The sequence below is a fragment of the Scyliorhinus torazame genome, chromosome 11 (assembly GCF_047496885.1).
Source record: "Scyliorhinus torazame isolate Kashiwa2021f chromosome 11, sScyTor2.1, whole genome shotgun sequence".
Lineage (NCBI taxonomy): Eukaryota > Metazoa > Chordata > Chondrichthyes > Carcharhiniformes > Scyliorhinidae > Scyliorhinus > Scyliorhinus torazame.
In genome coordinates, this window is record NC_092717.1 from 58,349,633 (window position 1) to 58,373,319 (window position 23,687).

Sequence of the window (23,687 nt, forward strand, 5' to 3'; positions counted from 1 at the left end):
AAAAGGTGAAGTCACACGGGATCAGGGGTGAACTGGCAAGGTGGATACAGAACTGGCTTGGTCATAGAAGGCAGAGAGTAGCAATGGAAGGATGCTTTTTTAATTGGAGGGCTGTGACCAGTGGTGTTCCACAGGGATCAGTGCTGGGACCTTTGCTGGTTGTAGTATATATAAATGATTTGGAGGAAAATGTAACTGGTCTGATTAGTAAGTTTGCAGACGACACAAAGGTTGGTGGAATTGCGGATAACGATGAGGACTGTCAGAGGATACAGCAGGATTTAGATTGTTTGGAGACTTGGGCGGAGAGATGGCAAATGGAGTTTAATCCGGACAAATGTGAGGTAATGCATTTTGGAAGGTCTAATGCAGGTAGGGGATACACAGTGAATGGTAGAACCCTCAAGAGTATTGAAAGTCAGAGAGATCTAGGAGTACAGGTCCACAGGTCACTGAAAGGGGCAACACTGGTGGAGAAGGTAGTCAACAAGGCATACGGCATGCTTGCCTTCATTGGCCAGGGCATTGAGTATAAGAATTGGCAAGTCATGTTGCAGCTGTATAGAACCTTAGTTAGGCCACACTACCAGTAGGATGTGGAGGCTTTAGAGAGGGTGCAGAAGAGATTTACCAGAATGTTGCCTGGTATGGAGGGCATTAGCTAGGAGGAGCGGTTGAATAAACTCTGTTTGTTCTCACTGGAACGAAGGAGGTTGAGGGGCGACCTGATAGAGGTCTACAAAATTATGAGGGGTCTAGACAGAGTGGATAGTCAGAGGCTTTTCCCCAGGGTAGAGGGGTCAATTACTAGGGGGCATAGGTTTAAGGTGAGAGGGGCAAGGTTTAGAGTAGATGTACGAGGCAAGTTTTTTACGCAGAGGGTAGTGGGTGCCTGGAACTCGCTACCGGAAGAGGTGGTGGAAGAATGGATGATAGTGACATTTAAGGGGCATCTTGACAAATACATGAATAGGATGGGAATAGAGAGATACGGACCCAGGAAGTGTAGAAAATTGTAGTTTAGTCGGGCAGCATGGTCGGCACGGGCTTGGAGGGCCGAAGGGCCTGTTCCTGTGCTGTACATTTCTTTGTTCCTTTTTGTTCCTTTTGACAGTAGTGAACCAGTTTTTACAATAATTTTCCAGCCCCATTGTCACTTTTATACCATCTTGTTCGGCCCAGATATATTAATTTTTCATTTAATTCTCAAAATTATACGGTGGGATTAAGAGCTATTTTTATCTGAATTACCCATCCAGTAACATAATGATAATGCATTTTGGTTAATTTCATGCATTTTGCATACTATGCATAGATATTTAAACCAAATATGAAGTGACGGGTGCGTTTTCAGTGGGACAGCCAGGCCATTATTTCCCCACACAGTAGTCACTGTGATATATCCAAGCTCCATCTTCTACATCACAAAGTTTCAGATGACACTGCGTGGTGCCAATGCAGCTCTGCGCCCTTGATTTGGTAACTTCAAAATTTGCCTCTGTAATCCTTGTTGCTTCTAGTTAAGTCTGTAATGCGACATTTAACATCAGCAGTAGCTTCCATCGGATTCCTTCAACTGTCTGTTATTAATTTGTAACGGATCAAAGGAAATCTCATTGAACTAGCATCAGTGGCTGCTTGCTCTGTTTCTCCAAATTTCTGCCAAAATGGCGATGAAAGAAAACAGTCCCCTGTGGAAATTCTACTCCAAAATATTTACTACGACTTTCCATAAACAATTTAATGTGAATAACTCTACTGTAGTGAACTCAGAGCAACGGTTGTGATGAATATATGAGCTGGCATGACCCTCGAATGCCATATTTTGCAGACAGGTTCCACTACCATACTTTGCTATCGTACCTTAAGCTAAGTAGTGCAGCTTGAAAGCAATTGATTTTGCAGAGGGCATATGGGGAAAGGTGAGCCAAATATACAGCTGTTGATCAGCTGTATGGCACCCACCAGTTGAAGGATGAAAGGTCCAACTTTGTCTATCGATTAAAATGAAGACTGGAAGGAAGTAAAATTAAACAAGGTGTTAAATTCCCTCTGCACGACTTCCGGATGCGGCGATGACCAGCTAAGTCGCACGTTTCGGCAGCTCCCGGTGGAAAGGACATTTGGGCTCTTGATAGGAGCCCCAACGGCAATTTTAACGGCTAAAAACACTGTGCGGTAAACCAGAAGGGAATCTCCCCTGGACACGGATGGAAAAAGGAGAGGAAAGTGGCCGGATTGCGGTGGATCCTCTAGAGCAGCGGCCAGGAAGGCAGGCACAAAGCAAGATGGCGTCGGAAGGAGGCAGTTTAATATGGGGCCCTGACCAACAAGAGTTCCTGCGGCGTTGCGTGGAAGAACTTAAAAAGGAGATGAAGAAGGAGCTGTTGGCCCCGATATTACAGGCGATTGAAGGGCTAAAGGAGGAGCAAAAGACCCAGGAGCAGGAGCTTCGGGTCGTGAAGGCAAAGGCTGCTGAGAATGAGGACGACATACAGGGCCTGGTGGTGAAGACGGAGATCCACGAGGCACAACACAAAAGATGTGTGGAAAGGCTGAAGGTGCTGGAGAATAATGCGAGGAGGAAGAATTTAAGGATTCTTGGTCTTCCCGAAGGTGCAGAAGGGGCGGACGCCGGGGCATATGTGAGCACGATGCTGCGCTCGTTAATGGGATCGGAGGCCCCAACGGGCCCGTTGGAGGTGGAGGGAGCCTATCGAGTTATGGCGCGAAGACCGAGGGCTGGAGAAATTCCTCGAGCCATAGTGGTGAGATTTCTCCGATATAAGGACAGAGAGATGGTCCTCAGATGGGCAAAGAAAACTCTGAGCAGTAGGTGGGAGAAAGCGGTGATCCGCGTATATCAAGATTGGAGTGCGGAGGTGGCGAGAAGGAGGGCAAGCTTTAATCGGGCCAAGGCGGTGCTGCACAAAAGGAAGGTTAAATTTGGAATGCTGCAGCCGGCAAGACTGTGGGTCACACATCAAGGGAAACACCACTACTTTGAAACGGCAGAAGAGGCGTGGACATTTATTGTCGAGGAGAAACTGGAATAAGCGGGCTAGAAAAAGAACGTTTGGGACGAAGTGGTGGGGCGAATATGTGGGGTGAAGAGGGGGAAAAGGGGGAAGAGATGATTTCCCAAGTTGTTAGTCCTGCGACCCTGTAACTTTTCTCTCTTCCCCATGTCGTGGGGGAGGGGGGGAGGGAGGATGAGGAGCTGGGGGCGCCGGCCATTGGGGGCGGGGCCAAATGGGAAGCGCAGGCTTTGTTCCCGCGCTATGGTAATCATGGCGGGAACAGGGAAGCAGGAAGAAGGGGGCCTCGCACAGTGGGAGCCGAGGTCACGGGGGGAAGCCGAGGTCGGCCAGAGTTTGCTGACTTCTGGGAGCAACATGGGGGGTGCAATCACGCTAGTGAGGGATCTAGCGGGGGGGTGGGGGGTGGGGGGGTTAACTGGGTTGCTGCTGCTGGGGAGAAGGGGGAGCTGGTATGGGGTGGGGTGGTCGGGGCGGGAGAGCGCCGTTGGGGGGAGATACGGCTACGTGGGAACCGGGTGAGGAGCTGGATTGAAAAAGGAGATGGCTAGTCGACAAGGGGGTGGGGGTAAAGAGCCCCCCAACCCGGCTGATCACGTGGAATGTGAGAGGGCTGAACGGGCCGATTAAGAGGGCACGGGTACTCGCACACCTAAAGAAACTTAAGGCAGATGTGGTTATGCTGCAGGAGACGCATCTGAAACTGATAGACCAGGTCAGACTACGCAAAGAATGGGTGGGGCAGGTGTTTCATTCGGGGCTAGACGCAAAAAGCAGGGGGGTGGCTATACTAGTGGGGAAGCGGGTAATGTTTGAGGCAAAGACCATAGTGGCGGATAGTGGGGGCAGATACGTGATGGTGAGTGGCAAATTGCAAGGGGAGGTGGTGGTCTTAGTGAACGTATATGCCCCGAACTGGGATGATGCCAACTTTTTGAGGCGTGTGTTAGGACGTATCCCGGACCTAGAGGTGGGGAAGTTGGTAATGGGTGGATATTTTAATATGGTGCTGGACCCAGGGCTGGACAGATCGAGGTCCAGGACCGGAAGGAGGCCAGCTGCAGCTAGGGTGCTTAAGGACTTTATGGAGCAGATGGGAGGAGTAGACCCCTGGAGATTTAGTAGACCTAGGAGTAAGGAGTTTTCGTTTTTCTCCTATGTCCACAAAGTTTATTCACGGATAGACTTTTTTGTTTTGGGAAGGGCACTGATCCCGAAGGTGACGGGGACCGAGTACACGGCTATAGCTATTTCGGATCACGCTCCACATTGGGTGGACCTGGAGATAGGGGAGGAAAAAGAACAGCGTCCACCCTGGAGAATGGACATGGGATTATTGGCGGGTGAGGGGGTGTATTGAAAGGTACTTGGAACTCAATGATAATGGGGAGGTTCAGGTGGGAGTGGTCTGGGAGGCGCTGAAGGCAGTGGTTAGAGGGGAGCTGATATCTATTAGGGCACATAAAGGAAAGCAGGAGGGTAGGGAAAGGGAGCGGTTGTTGAAAGAACTTCTGAGGATGGACAGACAATATGCGGAGGCACTGGAGGAGGGACTGTACAGGGAAAGGCAAAGGCTACATGTAGAATTTGACTTGTTGACTACGGGTAATGCAGAGGCACAATGGAGGAAGGCACAGGGTGTACAGTACGAATATGGGGAGAAGGCGAGCAGGTTGCTGGCCCACCAACTGAGGAAAAGGGGAGCAGCGAGGGAGATAGGGGGGGTGAGAGATGAGGAGGGAGAGATGGAGCGGAGAGAGTGAATGGAGTGTTCAAGGCATTTTATGAAAGATTATATGAAGCTCAGCCCCCGGATGGGAAGGAGAGAATGATGTGCTTTCTGGATCAGCTGGAATTTCCTAAGGTGGAGGAGCAGGAGAGGGCGGAACTGGGAGCACAGATTGAGACGGAGGAAGTAGTGAAAGGGATTGGGAGCATGCAGGCGGGGAAGGCCCCGGGCCCAGATGGATTCCCAGTTGAATTCTATAGGAAATATATGGACTTGCTGGCCCCGCTACTGATGAGAACCTTTAATGAGGCGAGGGAAAGGGGGCAGCTGCCCCCGACTATGTCAGATGCAACGATATCGCTCCTCCTAAAGAAGGAAAAAGACCCGCTGCAATGCGGGTCCTATTTCCCCCCTGAATGTGGACGCTAAGATTCTGGCCAAGGTAGTGGCAACAAGGATAGAGGATTGTGTCCCGGGGGTGGTTCATGAGGACCAAACTGGGTTTGTGAAGGGGAGACAGCTGAATGCAAATATACGGAGGCTGCTAGGGGTAATGATGATGCCCCCACCAGAGGGGGAAGCGGAGATAGTAGTGGCGATGGATGCCAAGAAAGCATTTGATTGAGTGGAGTGGGATTATTTGTGGGAGGTGCTGAGGAGATTTGGCTTTGGAGATGGGTATATCGGATGGGTACAGTTGCTGTATAGGGCCCCGATGGCGAGCGTGGTCACGAATGGACGGGGGTCTGATTTTCTTCGGCTCCATAGAGGGACGAGGCAGGGATGTCCTCTGTCCCCGTTATTGTTTGCACTGGCGATTGAGCCACTGGCCATAGCATTGAGGGGTTCCAGGAAGTGGAGGGGAGTACTCAGGGGAGGAGAAGAACACCAGGTATCTCTGTATGCGGATGATTTGTTGCTATATGTGGCGGACCCGGCGGAGGGGATGCCAGAGATAATGCGGATACTTGGGGAGTTTGGGGATTTTTCAGGGTATAAATTGAACATGGGGAAAAGTGAGTTGTTTGTGGTGCATCCAGGGGAGCAGAGCAGAGAAATAGAGGATTTACCATTGAGGAAGATAACAAGGGACTTTCGGTACTTGGGGATCCAGATAGCCAAGAATTGGGGTACATTACATAGGTTTAGTTTAACGCGGTTGGTGGAACAGATGGAGGAGGACTTTAAGAGATGGGACATGGTGTCCCTGTCACTGGCAGGTAGGGTGCAGGCGGTTAAAATGGTGGTCCTCCCGAGATTCGTTTTTGTATTTCAGTGCCTCCCGGTGGTGGTCACGAATGCTTTTTTCAAAAGAATCGAGAAGAGTATTATGAGTTTTGTGTGGGCCGGGAAGACCCCGAGAGTGAGGAGGGGATTTTTGCAGCGTAGTAGGGACAGGGGGGGCCTGGCACTACCGAGCCTAAGTGAGTACTACTGGGCCGCCAATATTTCAATGGTGTGTAAGTGGATGGGAGAAGAGGAGGGAGCGGCGTGGAAGAGATTGGAGAGGGCGCCCTGCAGGGGGACTAGCCTACAAGCTATGGTGACTGCACCGTTGCCGTTCTCACCGAAAAAATACACCACAAGCCTGGTGGTGGTGGCTACATTGAAAATTTGGGGGCAGTGGAGACGGCACAGGGGAAAGACGGGAGCCTCAGTGCGGTCCCCGATAAGAAATAACCATAGGTTTGTTCCGGGGAGAATGGATGGAGGATTTGGAGCATGGCAAAGAGCAGGGGTAGCACAATTGAGAGATCTGTTCGTAGGTGGAACGTTTGCGAGTCTGGGAGCGCTGACGGAAAAATATGGGTTGCCCCAAGGGAATGCATTTCGGTATATGCAACTGAGGGCTTTTGCGAGGCAGCAGGTGAGGGAATTCCCGCAGCTCCCGACGCAGGAGGTGCAAGATAGAGTGATCTCAGAGACATGGGTGGGGGATGGTAGGGTGTCGGATATATATAGGGAAATGAGGGACGAGGGGGAGATCATGGTAGATGAGCTGAAAGGGAAATGGGAAGAAGAGCTGGGGGAGGAGATTGAGGAGGGGCTGTGGGCTGATGCCCTACGTAAGGTAAACTCATCGTCCTCGTGTGCCAGGCTAAGCCTGATACAATTTAAGGTGTTACACAGGGCGCATATGACTGGAGCACGGCTCAGTAAATTTTTTGGGGTAGAGGATAGGTGTGCGAGATTCTCGAGAAGCCCAGCGAATCACACCCACATGTTCTGGTCATGTCCGGCACTACAGGGGTTTTGGGTGGGGGTGGCAAAGGTGCTTTCGAAGGTGGTGGGGGTCAAGGTCGAACCAAGCTGGGGGTTGGCTATATTTGGGGTTGCAGAAGAGCCGGGAGTGCAGGAGGCGAGAGAGGCTGATGTTTTGGCCTTTGCGTCCCTAGTAGCCCGGCGCAGGATATTGTTAATGTGGAAGGAAGCCAAACCCCTGGGTGTGGAGACCTGGATAAACGACATGGCAGGGTTTATAAAGTTAGAACGGATTAAATTCGTACTAAGGGGTTTGGCTCAAGGGTTCACCAGGCGGTGGCAACCGTTCGTCGACTACCTCACAGAAAGATAGAGGGAATGGAAAAGAAGAAGACAACAGCAGCAACCTGGGGGGCGGGGGGGGGGGGGGGGTGTGGGGGGGGGGGGGAGGAATCGGACGGACTCTCAGGGATGTTATTGTATATGTATAGGCACTTGTTTTAGGTAATGTATATTGGACTGTTGGATTGTATCTTTGGAGAGTATTTATTTTTGACAAGGCAGTTGCCATTTAGTTTGGTTTTTGTTTCTGTTCATATGTTATTTATTTATTTGTTTAAAACTGGCCACTGTTATTTACATTGCTTTATTGTTGTTTAAAAGAAACACTACCGACTGTTATGTTTGGCCAAAAAATCTTGAATGAAATATATATATATTTTTTAATTCCCTCTGCACACTGCGAAGCAACCCAATTGCTGCACACTTACAGGCCACTGCTCAACATGTCTCTCAACAACGAAATAATTCCACTGAATCAAACAGACCTATTTATATACACCCCAGTAATTTAATTCCATTAAGACTGGAGTGTAGATAAATGTGAAGCCTGTATGTGACAGTGTGTCAGAGACTGTGCACATCCCACGTAGAGGGAGCACTGCACATGTGGGTGCAGTATGTTTAATGTACAGTATCACTATTTCCACATTTATTTGTGACACTTGCCAACACTGATGGAGAATGACAGAAATCCAATACGTTATAACCCAGGACCTATCGGTAAACCAACATAGTTGATAAACTGCAGGCTTATGATTTCATTACACTCCGGTAGAGAAGGAAATCTTTGCTCAGTAGGTTTTCTTTAACTAGAGATTCAATGATACTGATTAAAAAGAATGATGGGTGACATAGCCCACATGAGCTATCATGGATCATTTAGTGCAGCTGCATTGTGTCGTAAGTCACACCAAACACAAACCTGAATCAGCTGTAAGGCCAGATCTCGACCTGCACTAGCAGATGAATGGTAGAGCTGTAACACTAAAAACTCCAATCATCTACTAGGAATCAGCACTATCAAAGTAATGCCCTGGTTACTGAATCTGCGAGATTGCCCCGACATCTTGTTTCAATCAGTTTTTTAAAAACATTCTGCTGAGACGTTAACAATGCATTTTCTTTTAGGTGGTAGAACATGGCTCCTACTGTTTATAAATAGGGCCTGATTTTCACTATTGAAATGGGGGTCTCAGGTTGGGAAATTTCCCCACTATAAAGGGCCTTGTGTGACCCAGTTTTTGCTCCAAGGTGGCGGGGGCAGGATAGAGTCAGGCCTGCCGACCCCAGAAGAAGATTCTAGGCATCTATAGGGGCAGACAAGTGCCAAGGTGAGCTGTTAGAAGACTCACCTCAGTTCTTGAAGACTTTGTTTCCAGTTGTTTTAGTCAATCAACAACCCCCACCCAAACCTTATGGTCCTTCATACTCCCTTGCCCCTTCCATACCAACTCATGCCCCCCATCCCCACCATGGGTCTTCATGTCCCCCAGGTCACTGCCATAACCACTCATCCAGTATTCACATGGGCACACCTTAGGAGTCATGGGAAGATGAAAAATGTAACTTCCAACAATTTAATACAGCTCTCATTCATACATAGTTGCCTGTGAAAAAAACTCCCATTCAAGAATCCCATTCAAAGATTTTGGGCGAAATTCTCCGGCCGCGTAAGCCCAGCGACTGGAGAATCCCACCTGAGGTCAATGGAGTTCTCCATTGCATGTGGCTCACCTGTGACGTTCTTGCAGCGGGTGGGGTGGGAGAATCCAGCCCTTTAAACCTCAAGTGGTTACTCTTATAAAATCAAATAAACTTTTATTCATACGTCATATTAAAGACAGCTAAACATTTAATAAGCTCTTTAAATTATCAACACACTGAACTCGGAAGACCCTGCTAAAATAATTGTACCTTTTGAAAGTCAGCCAAGCATTCATAATGACATAATAATAGTTCTTGGGGAAATGTTAACAAAGACCTCCATTGAAACTGCTCAACCAGATGGTAATGTTTTACCTGACCTTCAGCAGATGGCCTGTCAGTCCAAGCTGTCCAGCATAGTTTAAAGAGCAGGGAAGTTAAAGAAGTAAAAATCATGACAGTTATACAGACCTTATGTACCTTTGAAGAGTGTTTATGTCTACTCCATAAATTTCTGATTACCATACTGTGGGTTGAGGCCCTTGCAACAGCCTAAATGCGGTTTGTTTCAATTCAGCATTAAGTTCAAATAGTCATGCAGACTTTCAGTTTCCCTTTTATGTGAATCATACCCTGCTTCCTTCTCTCTGCCAGTAAAAATTGGATTTGTCTGAAATGGAAGTGGGATTTCCACATCCAGATCCTGTCCACCATTTTTAAAATAGAAAATCTGGTCCATACTTAAAAAAATTAATTTATGTTAAAGTGATCAAATTTTCAATCATGTTAAAAAAACAGAGAAACCAAAATCACCCTGCGGAGACTTCAGATTTGGTACATTCCTACCAGGGAAGTGCAAATTAGACATTGCATGAATTATATTCACTGCCTTATAAACATGGCAGTGTCCCAGTTAACTAGAAAAAACAGAAATCATGGATGATTACTTACACTATTTCTGCTAAGTAATTACAAAAGTGTATTGCAAATTGTTATGCTATTTGGATAAAGGATTGTAAGTGCAGTTGGCTCGAGAATGTCGTCACTGGAATGAATTGCAGCATTGTTATAATGGAAGCTTCATTTTTCTGCTTGCAGAGAAGCAAAGAGCATGTTCTGCATACAGGTCTGCAAAATCAGTTTGTCATTTAATGATCCTGCATACCCAGCAAGGAGCTGTACTTTCAGGGGTTAGCAGTTAGAGAAACGGTGCCCCAGTGTTATAATCAAAACTCTGACCTTCCAGTCTGCAAACTCCATTTCATGCTCGGACTGTGAGATTGATTCATAACCCTTTGGGTAGCAACCAAATGTACCCACATGTTTGGAAGTCCAAGTGCAGAGCCCATTATGCCCAATTCAGACACTTCCAATCAATTTCAATTCGTGGAAAATCAAGAGTCTAGTAAACCAGTGCACCGACCTCCATTGGACAGCCAGATGGAGTGTTGAAATTTTGGGGCCATACAGTTAAGCTCCCTAGTCTACCCAACAATATACCTCAACCATAACCTCTGCACAGACCTACAGCACAATATTACCATTCCCAGAGCAGGCAATCTATTTATAACATCTCTCAGTCAGTCGATCAACTTAGTATCTATTAGTAACAGAGACAACTTTTTGCTATGTATAATGTCCTTTAATAACTGGGTTAAAGATGACTGGGCTCATTTCACCCTTAGCACCAAAAGTTAAAGATTTTAATCCATCGGTCTGGGGTGAATGAGAGGGGGTGTGCCCCTCTGCCCCACGTCCCCATGAGGTAATGCCATAATACAGTGGTGCCAGTAAGGAGCCTGGCTAGATATCATATTGGGTCAAAGATAGGGCTGTAACATTATAGTCCTGATCTTTCTGTAGCAGTGAACCCTGGTGAAGTTAATCCTCTTTAGTGGTTAATTTTCTTTTTCATTTCCCAGGGCAAAATCGCTGACCGAGTTGGATATTTTCCTGCAACCTTTGTTCAGAAAGTAATGACGGGCGAGAAGGTCTTCAGATGCAGCAAACCATTCAGAGGCTCAAAAGAAGAAGGACAGATAAATGTGAAAGAAAATCAGGTATTGACATCTGAAAGCTCTTCTGTTTTTATTTTAAATATGAAAAACAAACTTCACACAATGTCGTCTCCAAATTATCCCATAGTTGGAATTAATGATTAAAGTGTGGATAAGGGAAAAGATAAACAAGGAATAAGGCCAGTTTTACTGAGCTGATGTGTAATTTAGCAAAAGTAGATTGAAAACAGCTACTTTGAACATAAATCAGAGTCAAAGCTATGTGTTCAAGGAGACAACAAGGAGAGTTCGGAATAATTATAATCCCACAAAGATAAAATGACTCCCAAATGTAGAACACTCTGCACGTCAAGGAACATACTTGGGCCAATATGGTGGCAGGTAGCTTTGCTGCTGCAATTGGGAAGGATTTAGGAAGCTTGGCAGGAGGATGCAAACCTGAGGGAGAGAAGCAAAGATGAAAATGGAAGGCATAAAATGAGTAACTGAGTGGAAAGGCAAGGGAAATAATGGGTTAAAAAAAAGGAATTTGACAGTACTTAATGGTATACTTCAATAGAAGGATTTGAGTGAATAAAGCAGATAAACTGAAGATAAAAATGTAGAACACTCTGCATGTCAACTTGAAACTATAATAATATAGGTATTAATGAAACATGCTTAAGCTATGGTAGGAATGGCAGCTCAACATTCCTGGGACTGAGGGTGTGGAAATCCCCCTAGGGTAAAAGTTGGGGCTGAGTCTGCCTTTTGGCAGGCTCACCCCATGGTCATTTAACAGTTAATTGGCATGAGGCGGGACTTCCACCCTATTGGGCGGTGGTCCTGCCTCCGAGATAGCTGGCGACCGCTTGTCCCAGCAGCGCCACTGGGGACTGGTGGCCACTGCTGGGACTACAACATGTTCTTGGTGAAGCAAGCTACAAAGACGCCAGACTTGAATGTAAGGCTGGGCTGGACAAGCGGGATTGGCTCAACATTTGATGCTGGCCACTCCTGCTGACTGTATAATCCAGCCTGAAAGGTGGGGGAGGCCTTTGGTAGGCCATTAATTGGCTTAAGGACTTCAATTGGCTCACATCCATGTGGGTCATCTGATGGTTCCACACCTCTGGAATATTGCAGCGGGGACAGGAGGGGATAGGTAGGCACTGGGAGCCCTGCCACTAACATCATACCCAACTTCACAACCAACCTCCAACTTGTCATTATGCCACCAGAGGGCTGTAAAATCCCCGCCCTGGTTACAGGGTTTTCACACAATATAGAAAGGACTAAGTATGGAGAAAGACAGCAATATTGGTTAAAAAACACAATTACACCTGTGAAGAGAGATGATATGCTAGAAGGACCATCAATTGAAGTCATGCAGGTAGGACTGAAAAACAAGAAAGGGACAATCAAACTGCGGAGTGAATTTTAGTGTGTCCCCCCCATAAGTCAGAAGGCGATAGTATGTAGGCAAATTTTTGAAAAGTGCAACAACATGACAGTAATGGGAGATTTCACCCATCCTAATATAAACTTGGAAGAAATCAGTGTAACAGGTATGGAGGGTGCAAAATTGTAAAACTGCATTCAGAAGAACTATTTTAGCCAGTAGTGCAGCAAGCCCACCAAAAAAGGGCGCTGTTCTGGACTTAGTTTAAGAAATGAGGTTGGGCAGGTGGAGGAGGTAATAATGGGAGACCGTGGTCATAATTTGGGAGCGCAGGAGGAAAGTCAGAAAATCAATACCAATTAGGAATTCCAAAGTTCTGGGAACAGACAAGCCCTTCTGCAGCTATAGATGTGATTGCAGGATGGTCTTTTGTCTCCCTCGTGTCAGATCTGGATGACACTAAGTGGCTGCAGAACATTCTGATGGGGAGGGTGAACAGCTAGACGTTGTTGTGAAACACAGTTAGCAAGAGCGATAAGATTCTGCAAGCAGATTTTAGCGAGCTGGAAAGAAATTAATAAGCAGGACCTCAGCAGTAGTAATCTCCAAATTGTTCCCAGCGCCACACGCGAGTCAGTACACAAATATGAACTTAAATGTGGAACAATACTTGGCTGGAAAATCATGGAGGAGGGAAGGCTTTGGATTTCTGAGGCAGTAGAACCAGCTCTGGGGGAGGTAGGACATTTACCAATTGGTTGGGGTGTAGGTGGAATAGATATCAGTGGAAGAGAGTTTTTAAGGTAATGATCCTAATTCAGTTGGATTTAGAGATGTTATGGTAAAAGACAAAGTAAAAGCAGGAGTGAGAGTTTTCAGTTGATCTAAAGTGTCATTTAGCAAAAGTGGGCAGGAAACAGCTGCTTTTAGGTCATCAGAATTGGAGAGTGAGAGGGTTCAAGTAGGCAATAATGGGGGTTCAGAAGGAATGTATTCTGGAACTCCTAAATCTGGAGTCTCCTTGGACACAGGGAGAATGTGGAAACTCCACACGGACAGTGACCCAGGGCCGGGATTCGAACCCTGGTCCTCAGCACTGTAGTCCCAGTGATAACCACTGCGCCACGTGCCGCCCTCAAATCTGGAGTCTCCGGATGTCAGGCAGCACACATATACAGAGAATGTGGCAATAAGGGGAGGATTCCGTCAGATACCATGAGCTCCATATTGCAGAAAGCCGAGGGGAGTGTAGAAAGTGCTGGGGTGAAGTTAAAAAGAAAATTAGGAAAGCAAAGAGAATGCATGAAAAGATATTGTCAAGTAAAATCCAGGAAGTCCTGAAGTTTTTTATAAATAACAAATAGTTATTCCTTGGAATAACTACGGAACTCACTGTTTGAAAGGGTTGTAAAGGCACAAACCCTCACTGCATTTAAAAAGTACTTAAGGATTTGTACTTGCAGTGTCATATCCTGCAGGACTAAGAGCTGGAAGGTTTATTTTGGACTGTATAGCTCTTTTCTGACCAACTGAGCATAACAGACTAGATGACTGCCTTCTGTGCAAATATATCTATGATTTTCATAATTGAAGGCCTAAAACACATTTCAGGTGTACACCCTGGAGCTCTACAGAGGTGCTTTAACCACCATGGCACGTGGCAGATATCTGGCACACAATGAACACACACATGCCACCTGTATATTGGACCCTCGGGTATCCATTTTACATCTGTGAAGCTGAAAAATAAATGTAGTATAATCCTATAGTTTATTAGATACAAGACTCCCAAACCCCTTTTAAAAAAAAAAAAGTACAACAACGTCAATTACAGATGGGTAATAAATGCTGGCTTAGCCAGTGATGCCACCTTCCCATAAATTAATTTTAAAAAACACGTCAACTCTTGGCAATGTCTTTGGACATTTCCCTACATAAAAGATATTATACAAATGCAAACTGTTATTTTTATCTCAATCCTCTACTAACCCACAGCCCTTTATGTTTTGTCTTGCAGTTCTTTGTTATTTTTAAACTGCTCAATGTTGTACCCTTAAAAAAGCTTGAACATTATATTTGCCCCATACCCTCCTTCAGCAATAAGACACTATTGCTGTTTCCAATTAATTCATATTGCAGTCAAGATCCTTTTCTTCAAGTTCAACAGACTTCACAGTGCAGTTGCTGCCAAGGGCACGGATTCAAAATAGTTGGCAAAAGGAGTAAAAGTGATGTGAGGAAAGAACCCTTCACCCAGACGTTTGTTGGAGTCTGGAATGAGCTTCCTGACGGGGTGGTGGAGGCAGGTTGGATCAAGGTTTTCAAAAGCGAATTGGATTGCCATCTGAAAAGAGAGGATGTGCAACGTTACGGGGATGAGGTAGGGAAGTGGGACGAGGTAGAATGCTCCTTCAGAGAGCAGGTGCAGACTTGATGGGCCGAATGGTCTCCTTCGGCACAACTATTTTGAATCTGTGCCTTGGCAGTAACTGCACTGTGACGTCTGGTGAACTTGTTGATGAAAAGGGTTGACTGTAATATGGAATCATTGGAAATGGCAATAGTGTTTTATGGCCGAAGGATTCTGTGATGATTCACATACATAACAATTGACAGAGTGATTGCTCAAACCTATGCTCCCAGTATGGATCGTTGCCCAGAAATGCAGCATATCGCAAAATCATCAGCAAACTGCAACCATTTCTTCCATTTGGAGCTATTTCCTATCAAGTGCACCGAGTGGGCAAGGCGCCATACATTTGGAAATTAAAACTACGGTATTTGAAGCCTCATTTAATGTTCATGTGTCAATGTAATTATCAGCTCATTGTCTCAGCATTAAAGGCCAATCCTTGCAAATTCCACATTTATTAGTTGTGGATTTGTTTGGAATAAATGTGCTGGCATTTCAACACAAGAAATAATTGGTTCAGTGTATTTGATTTGAAGAAATGTTTGAAATATTCCAACCACTGAAGAATGTGAAAGCTGATTCTGCACAAAGGTGCATTTTATTGTAGGTCTGTGGTATTAGGGTTGATTTTTCTTTCTTACTGCAATCCCACATGTCTTTTGCGCACATCAGGAAGTTGTGACGTGATAATCGTGGCTGGAATTCTGTGCTCATTGCGATTCACTTGTTCCGCCGGCAGCGGACCCCCACCCAAGGTTTCTGGGCGAAGTGGGGTGGTTTCAATGGGAAATCCCATTGACAAGAGGCGGGAGGATAGAATCCCATCATCAGCGAAGATAGAATCCCATCATCATCCTAGGACTCCAGCCCTCGTGTCCCTGGCGCATCTGATGGCCAGTGGGCAGAACAGGTTGGCATCACGCCACCTGGGACAATCGAACAGCAGCTGGACCCATCCAAACCCAGTCACCCCAGAAAACGGCTGCCAAACGGGACCCAGGTCACAGGGTGGAAATCACTGCGGCCCGCCTCAACTCTTGATGTACCATTTGGGGATCCAGCTAGACTTGGCGTAAGGGCCCATAGGGCCTGAAATTTAGACACTAGTTAAGTCAGCACGGGTGCAGGACATAGTATAGCGATAGGGTCTAGGGCACAAACCTGTGTATGTATTATATATGCACACACACACATATATATATATATATATATATATGGTGGGCAGCACGGTAGCATTGTGGATAGCACAATTGCTTCACAGCTCCAAGGTCCCAGGTTCGATTCCGGCTTGGGTCACTGTCTGTGCGGAGTCTGCACATCCTCCCCGTGTGTGCGTGGGTTTCCTCCGGGTGCTCCGGTTTCCTCCCACAGTCCAAAGATGTGCAGGTTAGGTGGATTGACCATGATAAATTTCCCTTAGTGTCCAAAATTGCTCTTAGTGTTGGGTGGGTTTACTGTGCCACGGGGATAGGGTGGAGGTGTGGATCTTGGGTAGGGTGCTCTTTCCAAGAGCCGGTGCAGACTCGATGGGCCGAATGACCTCCTTCTGCACTGTAAATTCTATGATAATCTATCAGCGCGTGCGGGCTCCGGGGTCCTGGGGGGGGGGGAGGGGGGGGGGAGCGGGGCGATCTGGCCCCGGGGGGTGCCCCCACGGTGGCCTGGCCCGCGATCAGAGCCCACCGATCCGCGGGCGGGCCTGTGCCGTGGGGGCGCTCTTTTCCTTCCGCCTTCCCCATGGTCTCCACTATGGCGGAGGCGGAAGAGACCCCTTCCACTGCGCATGTGCGGGGATGACGTGAGCGGCCGCTGACGCTCCTGCGCATGTGCCGCCCGGCAGAGTCATTTCCGCACCAGCTGGCGGGGCGGAAATCAGTCCGGCGGGGGCCTAGCCCCTCAAGGTGAGGGCTCGACCCCTCAAGATGCGGAGAATTCCGCACCTTTGGGGCGGCACGATGCCGGGCTGATTCGCGCCATTTTTGGCGCCGGTCGACGGACATCGCGCCGAGCGGAGAATCCCGCCCCTTATGTCCGGCGCCCTGCCGCCATTCTGGAACCTCCTGATGATTCTGGAACAGCTTCCCCTGCGGACACACAAAGAGGGCGTCATAAGCCGTGGTGGAGGGGGATGGGGTGTGAAGGGACGGGAGAGTTGTGGTGGCTAAGTGAGAGCTGGGCGTGGGGGGTGCAGTCCGGTGTAGGTCTGGAGGCCAGTCCTCCTGGTCACACTGCCAGAGCTAACGGCCACTGCCACATCATCCCAGGCAGCACTGGCTGCCCTTTGGCTCACCCTCCAGACCCCTCGGCAGAACAGGATATCCCGCCTGGCCTCCTCAGGTCCGCGTCTTCGAATCTTGGGAAGGGTAGTCCAGGCGCCATGGCGGCGAACTGAGTGGGGTTGGCTGTCAAGTGCTGCTTAAGTGCTGTTCGACGTTGTTAGTGGGGGGCTGGCGAGCACGGTCCCGGTAAATTGGCTGATGAGCCTTAGAAATCCTTCAGGAGAATCACGGCCATGTTCACAACGTTACAACCTGCCTCGGTGCCCTGTAGAAGGCGGTGAGGGGTGGGCAGATCTATGCTTGCTGCAGAGGGGGCGCTGGGACATGCAGAATGGGCAGACATTTGGGGTAAACTTGGCTCAGGGACCCCATTTAAGCCAGTGCTCACCGCTCCGGTGTCCCACCCCCATCTCTGGCACCCCAGGGGTTTGGTGGGACCATGTGATGGAATGGCCAGCTCACATGCAGGGATCACCCAGGTGGACGGTGGAAAGTGCTGCCGTGGGCAGGAGTCAGGCATTGTCAAACCACAGTTCAACCCAGGGCGAGTCGTCGTCATCTTCCATTCCATGGACCGGGCCTGCTGTTACTGCCAAGCCTGGGCCTGCACCCCATGACAGGAGGGAATTATGGACGGGTGTTACGCACGGGTATTCATGGGAGGGGTGGTCGGCTGGTGGAGGGTTTGGGAGGGGGGGGCAGGGACTTTGGTATGGTATGTCCATGCCACTGACCAGGCCCCCTAGTCGGTGAACCTGGAGGCGATTAGAGTGTCCCGTGCATACCAACCCAGGTGGCCTGCTTTGCCTGCCCAGGCTCCATACCTGCCCATCCTCCCCCTCTCCCTTGTTCCCCTCCCCGGACAAGGCCTGGCATACATCTTCCTCCTCCAGCAGGCCACCCCTCTGCTGTGCGATGTTGGGAGGACAGAGCAGGCCACCATGATGTGGGAGCCTTTCCTAGCGCTATACTGAAGGACGCCTCCAGAGCTGTCCAGGCACCTGAACCGCATCTTCAGGATGCTGAAGCACCACACCCCTGGTTGCTGCATGGGCGCCGTTGAAGTGAGTCTCCACGTTGGTCTGTGGCCTCCGGACAGCCATCACCATGACCGCAGCGGATAATCCCTGTCGCTCAGGAGCCAACCCCGAAGCTGGGTGTGTGCCTCTAAGAGGTCTGGAACCATCTAATGTGCCAGGATGAAGGCATCGTGCACACTTCCCCGGTATCGGGTGCAGACATGGATAATGTGCATCTCATGGTCACCCATCAGCTGCACATTCATCGATTGAAACCCCTTTCGGTTTGTGAAGGCCGGCCTGATATGGGGCTCCTGCTCATAGGGTGACATGTATCCTGTCGATCATCTCCTGGACCTGGGCATCTCGTCGATGATAGCAAACCCCACCGGTCCACATTGAATTTGATATGTTGTGCTTACCGGGCCTTTCCACCTCCTCCTTGGCCTATTGGCCAGCCGGCTCTCTGATGCGTATCCCAGTGCCCAACGAAGTCCACGGGCAGGTTCTGCAGTGCAGACCCTACCCCCGCATGTCCCTCTCCTTCCCCATTCCCACAACCACCCTCAGCCGTTCCCCCGGCACCCTGCACAGCACACCCCTGGCCCCGTTGGTGCCTGGCACTTCGGAGGCCTTGGGCCCTGGTGCCTGCCCCTGCTGCCAGGAGTACTGTTAGCTGGTGCTACCCATGTCAGCGGTATGCCCTGCGGACCCCGTATGGCGCTCTCCTGCTGGGGCTACTGTGGGCATTGCCCTTGGGTGGGCTGCGTGATGCCCCACCGGCAGATGGCGGCCAGTTGCGAGGGGCGCGGTGGTGGGTGAGGGGAGGGGGTTGGTGGGGTGGAGGTTGGGGGCTGGTGTGCCCAGTCAGTGGAGTGGACTGGTGGGTGCTAGAGTGCAGCCATGGTGAGGTGGAGAGTGGGGGCACCCATACAGCCAGTGCCCCTCTGCATAACCACGGTCACGATGGTCGGTCAATGGGATGCACAGCAAGATGGCTGCCTTGCAAGACGCCGCAATGGCTGTCCATGGCTGGGGGGGGTCACCCCCACGGCCCATTCCCTGGTCACCCCCTGTTGCCCCCAGCCAGCCCTGCCAGCGACTGCACCGGCAGTTCATGGTCACGCCTCTGCATGTCCTATCTCCTCTCTCTCCCTCATTGGCCATGACGCCCGTTTCCTGATTTTTGAACCCACAAGTCGAACTCGCCGTCGGTAAATCCCCCCGGAGGAGGCGGAGCATCACGAGTCCCCGGAGAATACAGGGTCAGTCCCGCTAACGATATGCAAACGGTATTTACTGTACGTGCGGAGTAGAACGCATTGGCGCCGCTGTCGTCGCACCGGAGCATGGCATTCTGGCGGGCATCCGGCGCCAGCCACGATTTTGACCTCACAACCGATCTCTGCCCAACAACTGCCTTTCCCAACCCCGGCATCTGCCGACGGATGATCCCGAGTGACACGGAGTAGTTTGTTTCATATTGGTTCTACTTTTGCCAAAATTACCCCAACTTCATGTGAACAGCAAGCTGCAGTGAGTTATCAACAGTAGTGAATAAAGTTTCTAGTTCCATGGCAAGCAGAAAGGGAACAAAGGCTGGTGAATGTGACTCTAGGACAAGGAATTATCAAATTCTCAGGCCAAGGGTAAGTTCCTTGCCACTGAAAGGCCAGCAGCATTAGTGTCATAGCAACACAGAAATAATTTACAGCTCAGAAAGGGACTATTTGGCCCATTGTGTTCTCATTCTCTGTAAATGATCTATGTCGAGCTATATGCACCAACAGCAAAGGGCCCAGTTCTGAACCCTGTGGAACTCCATTGGAAACATTCTTCCAATCAAAGAAAACCCGATCCAACATTACCCTTTGCTTCCTGCTACTGGGTGAATTTTAGATGCAACTTGCCATTTTTCCTGGAATCCCATGAGCTTTTACTTTTCTGAACAATTTGCCACCTGAATCCTTGTTAAAAGCCTTGCTAGGACCCATGTAGAAGACATCAAACCTCATTGATATTCTTTGTTCCCTCCTCAAATTAAATCAAGTTCGTCAAACATGATCTTCCCTCAACCAATCCAAGCTGACGCCTTAATTAACCTCAGTTTAGGGCGGCATGTGGCGCAGTGGATAGCACTGGGACTGCGGCGCTGAGGACCCGGGTTCGAATCCCGGCCCTGGGTCACTGTCCGTGTGGAGTTTGCACATTCTCCCCATGTCTGCGTGGGTTTCACCCCCACAACCCATAGATGTGCAGGGTAGGTGGATTGGCCACGCTAAATTGCCCTTTAATTGGAGAAAAAGAATTGGACACTTTAAATTTTTAAAAAAGAATTCATGATTCTATTTACCAAAATGCATCAGATAAATTGCGAAATGTCCCAATCTGAATCACCCTCCTCAGTAGCCGAAATCCGGCCCAAAGTATTCAGCTAGAATCAAGCCCATGACTTCTGCCTCCACACACAGGTTAATGTTTTTGGTCTGTAGCAGGCTCTTTCCTTGGCTGTCCTCTTTATGTATGTGGTAGTATGTATTGGGGGTCATGTGGGACTGGAAGCCCTAATGTCATTGGCTGACAGATCCCGGGTCCTGGTTGGCCGTTGACCTCATACTCCGCCCTGAAGGCGAAGTATAAGAAGCCGGTGCCTTCCCCCGCATGCCAGTTTACTATCGGGCTGCTGGGGAACAGACACGCTTAATAAAGCCTCATCGACTTCACTCTATTCGTCTCACGGAGTCTTTGTGCGCCACAATGTATTTCTGTAACCATTGGATTTTCCTTGATTTTACCTGCCAATATTTTTTGATGCCTTCTCTTTACTTTCCTCAGTTTCTTTTTAATTTACCCTCTACACTTTGTCTCCCTCCAGGCTTTCTGCAGTATTGAATTTTTGAAGTCTAACATAGGCTTTCTTTGTGTCATTGTGACCCCATCTATGTTAGCAACATATTAACCCGTGACTAACACTTGTTTAATTACCAAGAAATAGCAGTGTTAAAATTTCACATCACAATCACCTTGTGCATCAGCACCTTACAGTCCACCGTGTCCAACTGGATGGAGGAGATGACAAAAACTGATGTGGCCCTCCAAATTCATACCCTTTCCAAATGTCAGATACAAGAGGATTGGTGCATCACAGGTTTAGACTGTTATGGACAGAATCTGTGTGGAACATTCTGCAAATTGCACAACTAATACTCTGAATAATCCTATGAAATTGCAGGCTGTGTGACGGTTAGGAAAAGATAAGCATCTCTTTCCCTTCGGAGCATCTCATCTCTGCTAATGTGTTTAAAAGAGATGACTAGCTTGATTATTTTTTAAGCTTCTGGCTAACCATAGATATAGGCTTAATGTCCTGGTTCACAATGCCATTGTGTGACTCCTCATGGTTTAAAGAGTATGTCCTGATAAACTAATAAAGAACTGAGATGGGATTTAGATCAGGAACCAACCTAACCTATCAATGCAACCGTGCAACCCCCCCCCCCCCCGAATGTCATAATGATATTGACACAAATGTTTAAATAATACATTGGGCTTCAAAGATTCCTAGGGAGTGGGGGTGATTTGGGGGAGCACTTCATAGCCCGGGTGGTAACCCGGAGAAGTGAATCAATGGAACAAAATTAGACCGATTGTATGTTTCAATGCAAGGAGTGTCAGGATTAAGGGAGATGAACTTACAGCATGGATCAGTACTTGGAACTACAATGTTGTGGCCATTACGGAGACATGGATTTCACAGGGGCAGGAATGGTTGTTAGATGTTCCGGGGTTTAGATGTTTTAAGAAGAATAGGGAGGGAGGTGAAAGAGTAAGGGGAGTGGCACTGTTAATTAGAGAGTGCATCACAGCTGCAGAAAAGGAGGTAGTCAAGAAGGGTTTGTCGACTGAGTCAGTATATTGGGAGTTTTCTATAGACCCCCCAATAGCAGCAGAGAGAGGAGGAACAGATTGGGCAGCAGATCTTGGAAAGGTGCAGAAATAACAGAGTTGTTGTCATGGGTGACTTCAACTTCCCTAATATTGACTGTAACCTCTACTGCAAATGGTTTGGATGGAGCAGATTTTGTCTCAGATGTGTACAGGAATGATTCCTGACTCAATATGTAGATAGGCCGACTAGGGGGGAGGCCATATTGGATTTGGTGCTTGGCAACAAACCAGGCCAGGTGTCAGATGTCTCTGTGGGAGAGCATTTCGGTGACAGCGACCACAACTCCTTAACCTTTACCATAGTCATGGAGAGGAATAGGAACAGACAGTATGGGAAGGTATTTAATTGGGGGAGGGGAAATTATACTGCTATTAGACAGGAGCTGAGGAGCATAAAGTGGGAACAGTTGTTCTTGGGGAAATGCACAACAGTAATGTGGGGGCTGTTTAAGAAGCACTTCTGCGAGTGCTGGATAGTTTTGTCCCACTGAGACAAGGAAGGAACGGTAAGGTGACGAGCCTTTGATGACAAGAGAAGTGGAGCTTCCAGTCAAGAGGAAGAAGGAAGCTTGCGTGAGGTTGAGGAAGCAAGGATCTGGCACAGCTCTAGAGGGTTACAAGGTAGCCAGGAAGAAACTCAAAAATGGATTTAGGAGAGCTAGAAGGGGGCATGAAAAAGCTCTGGCGGGAAGTATTTGGGAAAACCCCAAGGCGTTTTACACTTGTGAGAAATAAGAGGATGATCAGAGTGAGAGTAGGGTCGATCAGGGATAGTGGAGGGATCTTGGCCAGAGTCTGAGGTGATAGGGGAGGCCCTAAATGAATATTTTGCTTCAGTATTCACTGGAGAGAGGGACCTTGTTGCTCAGCAGAATAGCGTGAACCAGGTTAATAGACTCAAACAGGTTGATATTAAGAAGGAGGATGTGCTGGAAATTTTGAAAAGCATCAGGATAGATAAATCCCCTGGGCATGGTGGAATATACCCAAGGTTACAATGGGAAGCGAGGGAGGAGATTGCTGCGCCATTGGCGATGATCTTTGCGTCCTCGCTCTCCACTGGAGTAGTACTGGATGATTGGAGGGAGGCGAATGTTGTTCCCCTGTTCAAGAAAGGGAATAGGGAAATCCCTGGGAATTACAGACCAGTCAGTCTTGCGTTTGTGGTGAGCAAAATATTGGAAAGGATTCTGAGAGATCGGATTTATGATTATTTAGAAAAACATAATTTGATTAAAGATAGTCAGCATGGCTTTGTGAGGGGCAGGTCGTGCCTCACAAGCCTCATTGAATTCTTTGAGGATGTGACGAGACACATTGATGAAGGTCGGGCAGTGGATGTGGTGTATATGGATTTCAGTAAGGCATTTGATAAGGTTCCCCATGGTAGGCTCATTCAGAAAGTTATGGGGCATGGGACACGGGGAAATGTGGCTGTCTGGATACAGAACTGGCTGTCCAAAAGAAGACAGTGAGTGGTTTGCCGATGTTTGCCGATGACACAAAGGTTGGTGAAGTTGTAAATAGTGTTGAGGGCTGTTGCAGGTTACAACAGGACATTGGCAGGATGCAGAGCTGGGCTGAGAAGTGGCAGATGGAGTTCAACCTAGATAAATGTGAAGTGATTCATTTTGGAAGGTTGAATTTGAATGCTGAATACAGGGTTAAAGGCAG

The 23,687-nt window shown here is 48.2% G+C and overlaps 1 protein-coding gene across 2 annotated transcripts in view; it reads left to right on the forward strand.

Moving 5' to 3' along the window:
- Positions 1-23,687, forward strand: part of stac (SH3 and cysteine rich domain) — a 231,442-nt gene that overhangs the window by 205,119 nt on the left and 2,636 nt on the right. For both annotated transcript variants that reach the window (XM_072467316.1, XM_072467315.1), the window contains one exon: positions 10,878-11,015. In XM_072467316.1, the coding sequence (XP_072323417.1) occupies positions 10,878-11,015 (138 nt within the window). The remainder of the gene's footprint in view (positions 1-10,877; positions 11,016-23,687) is intronic.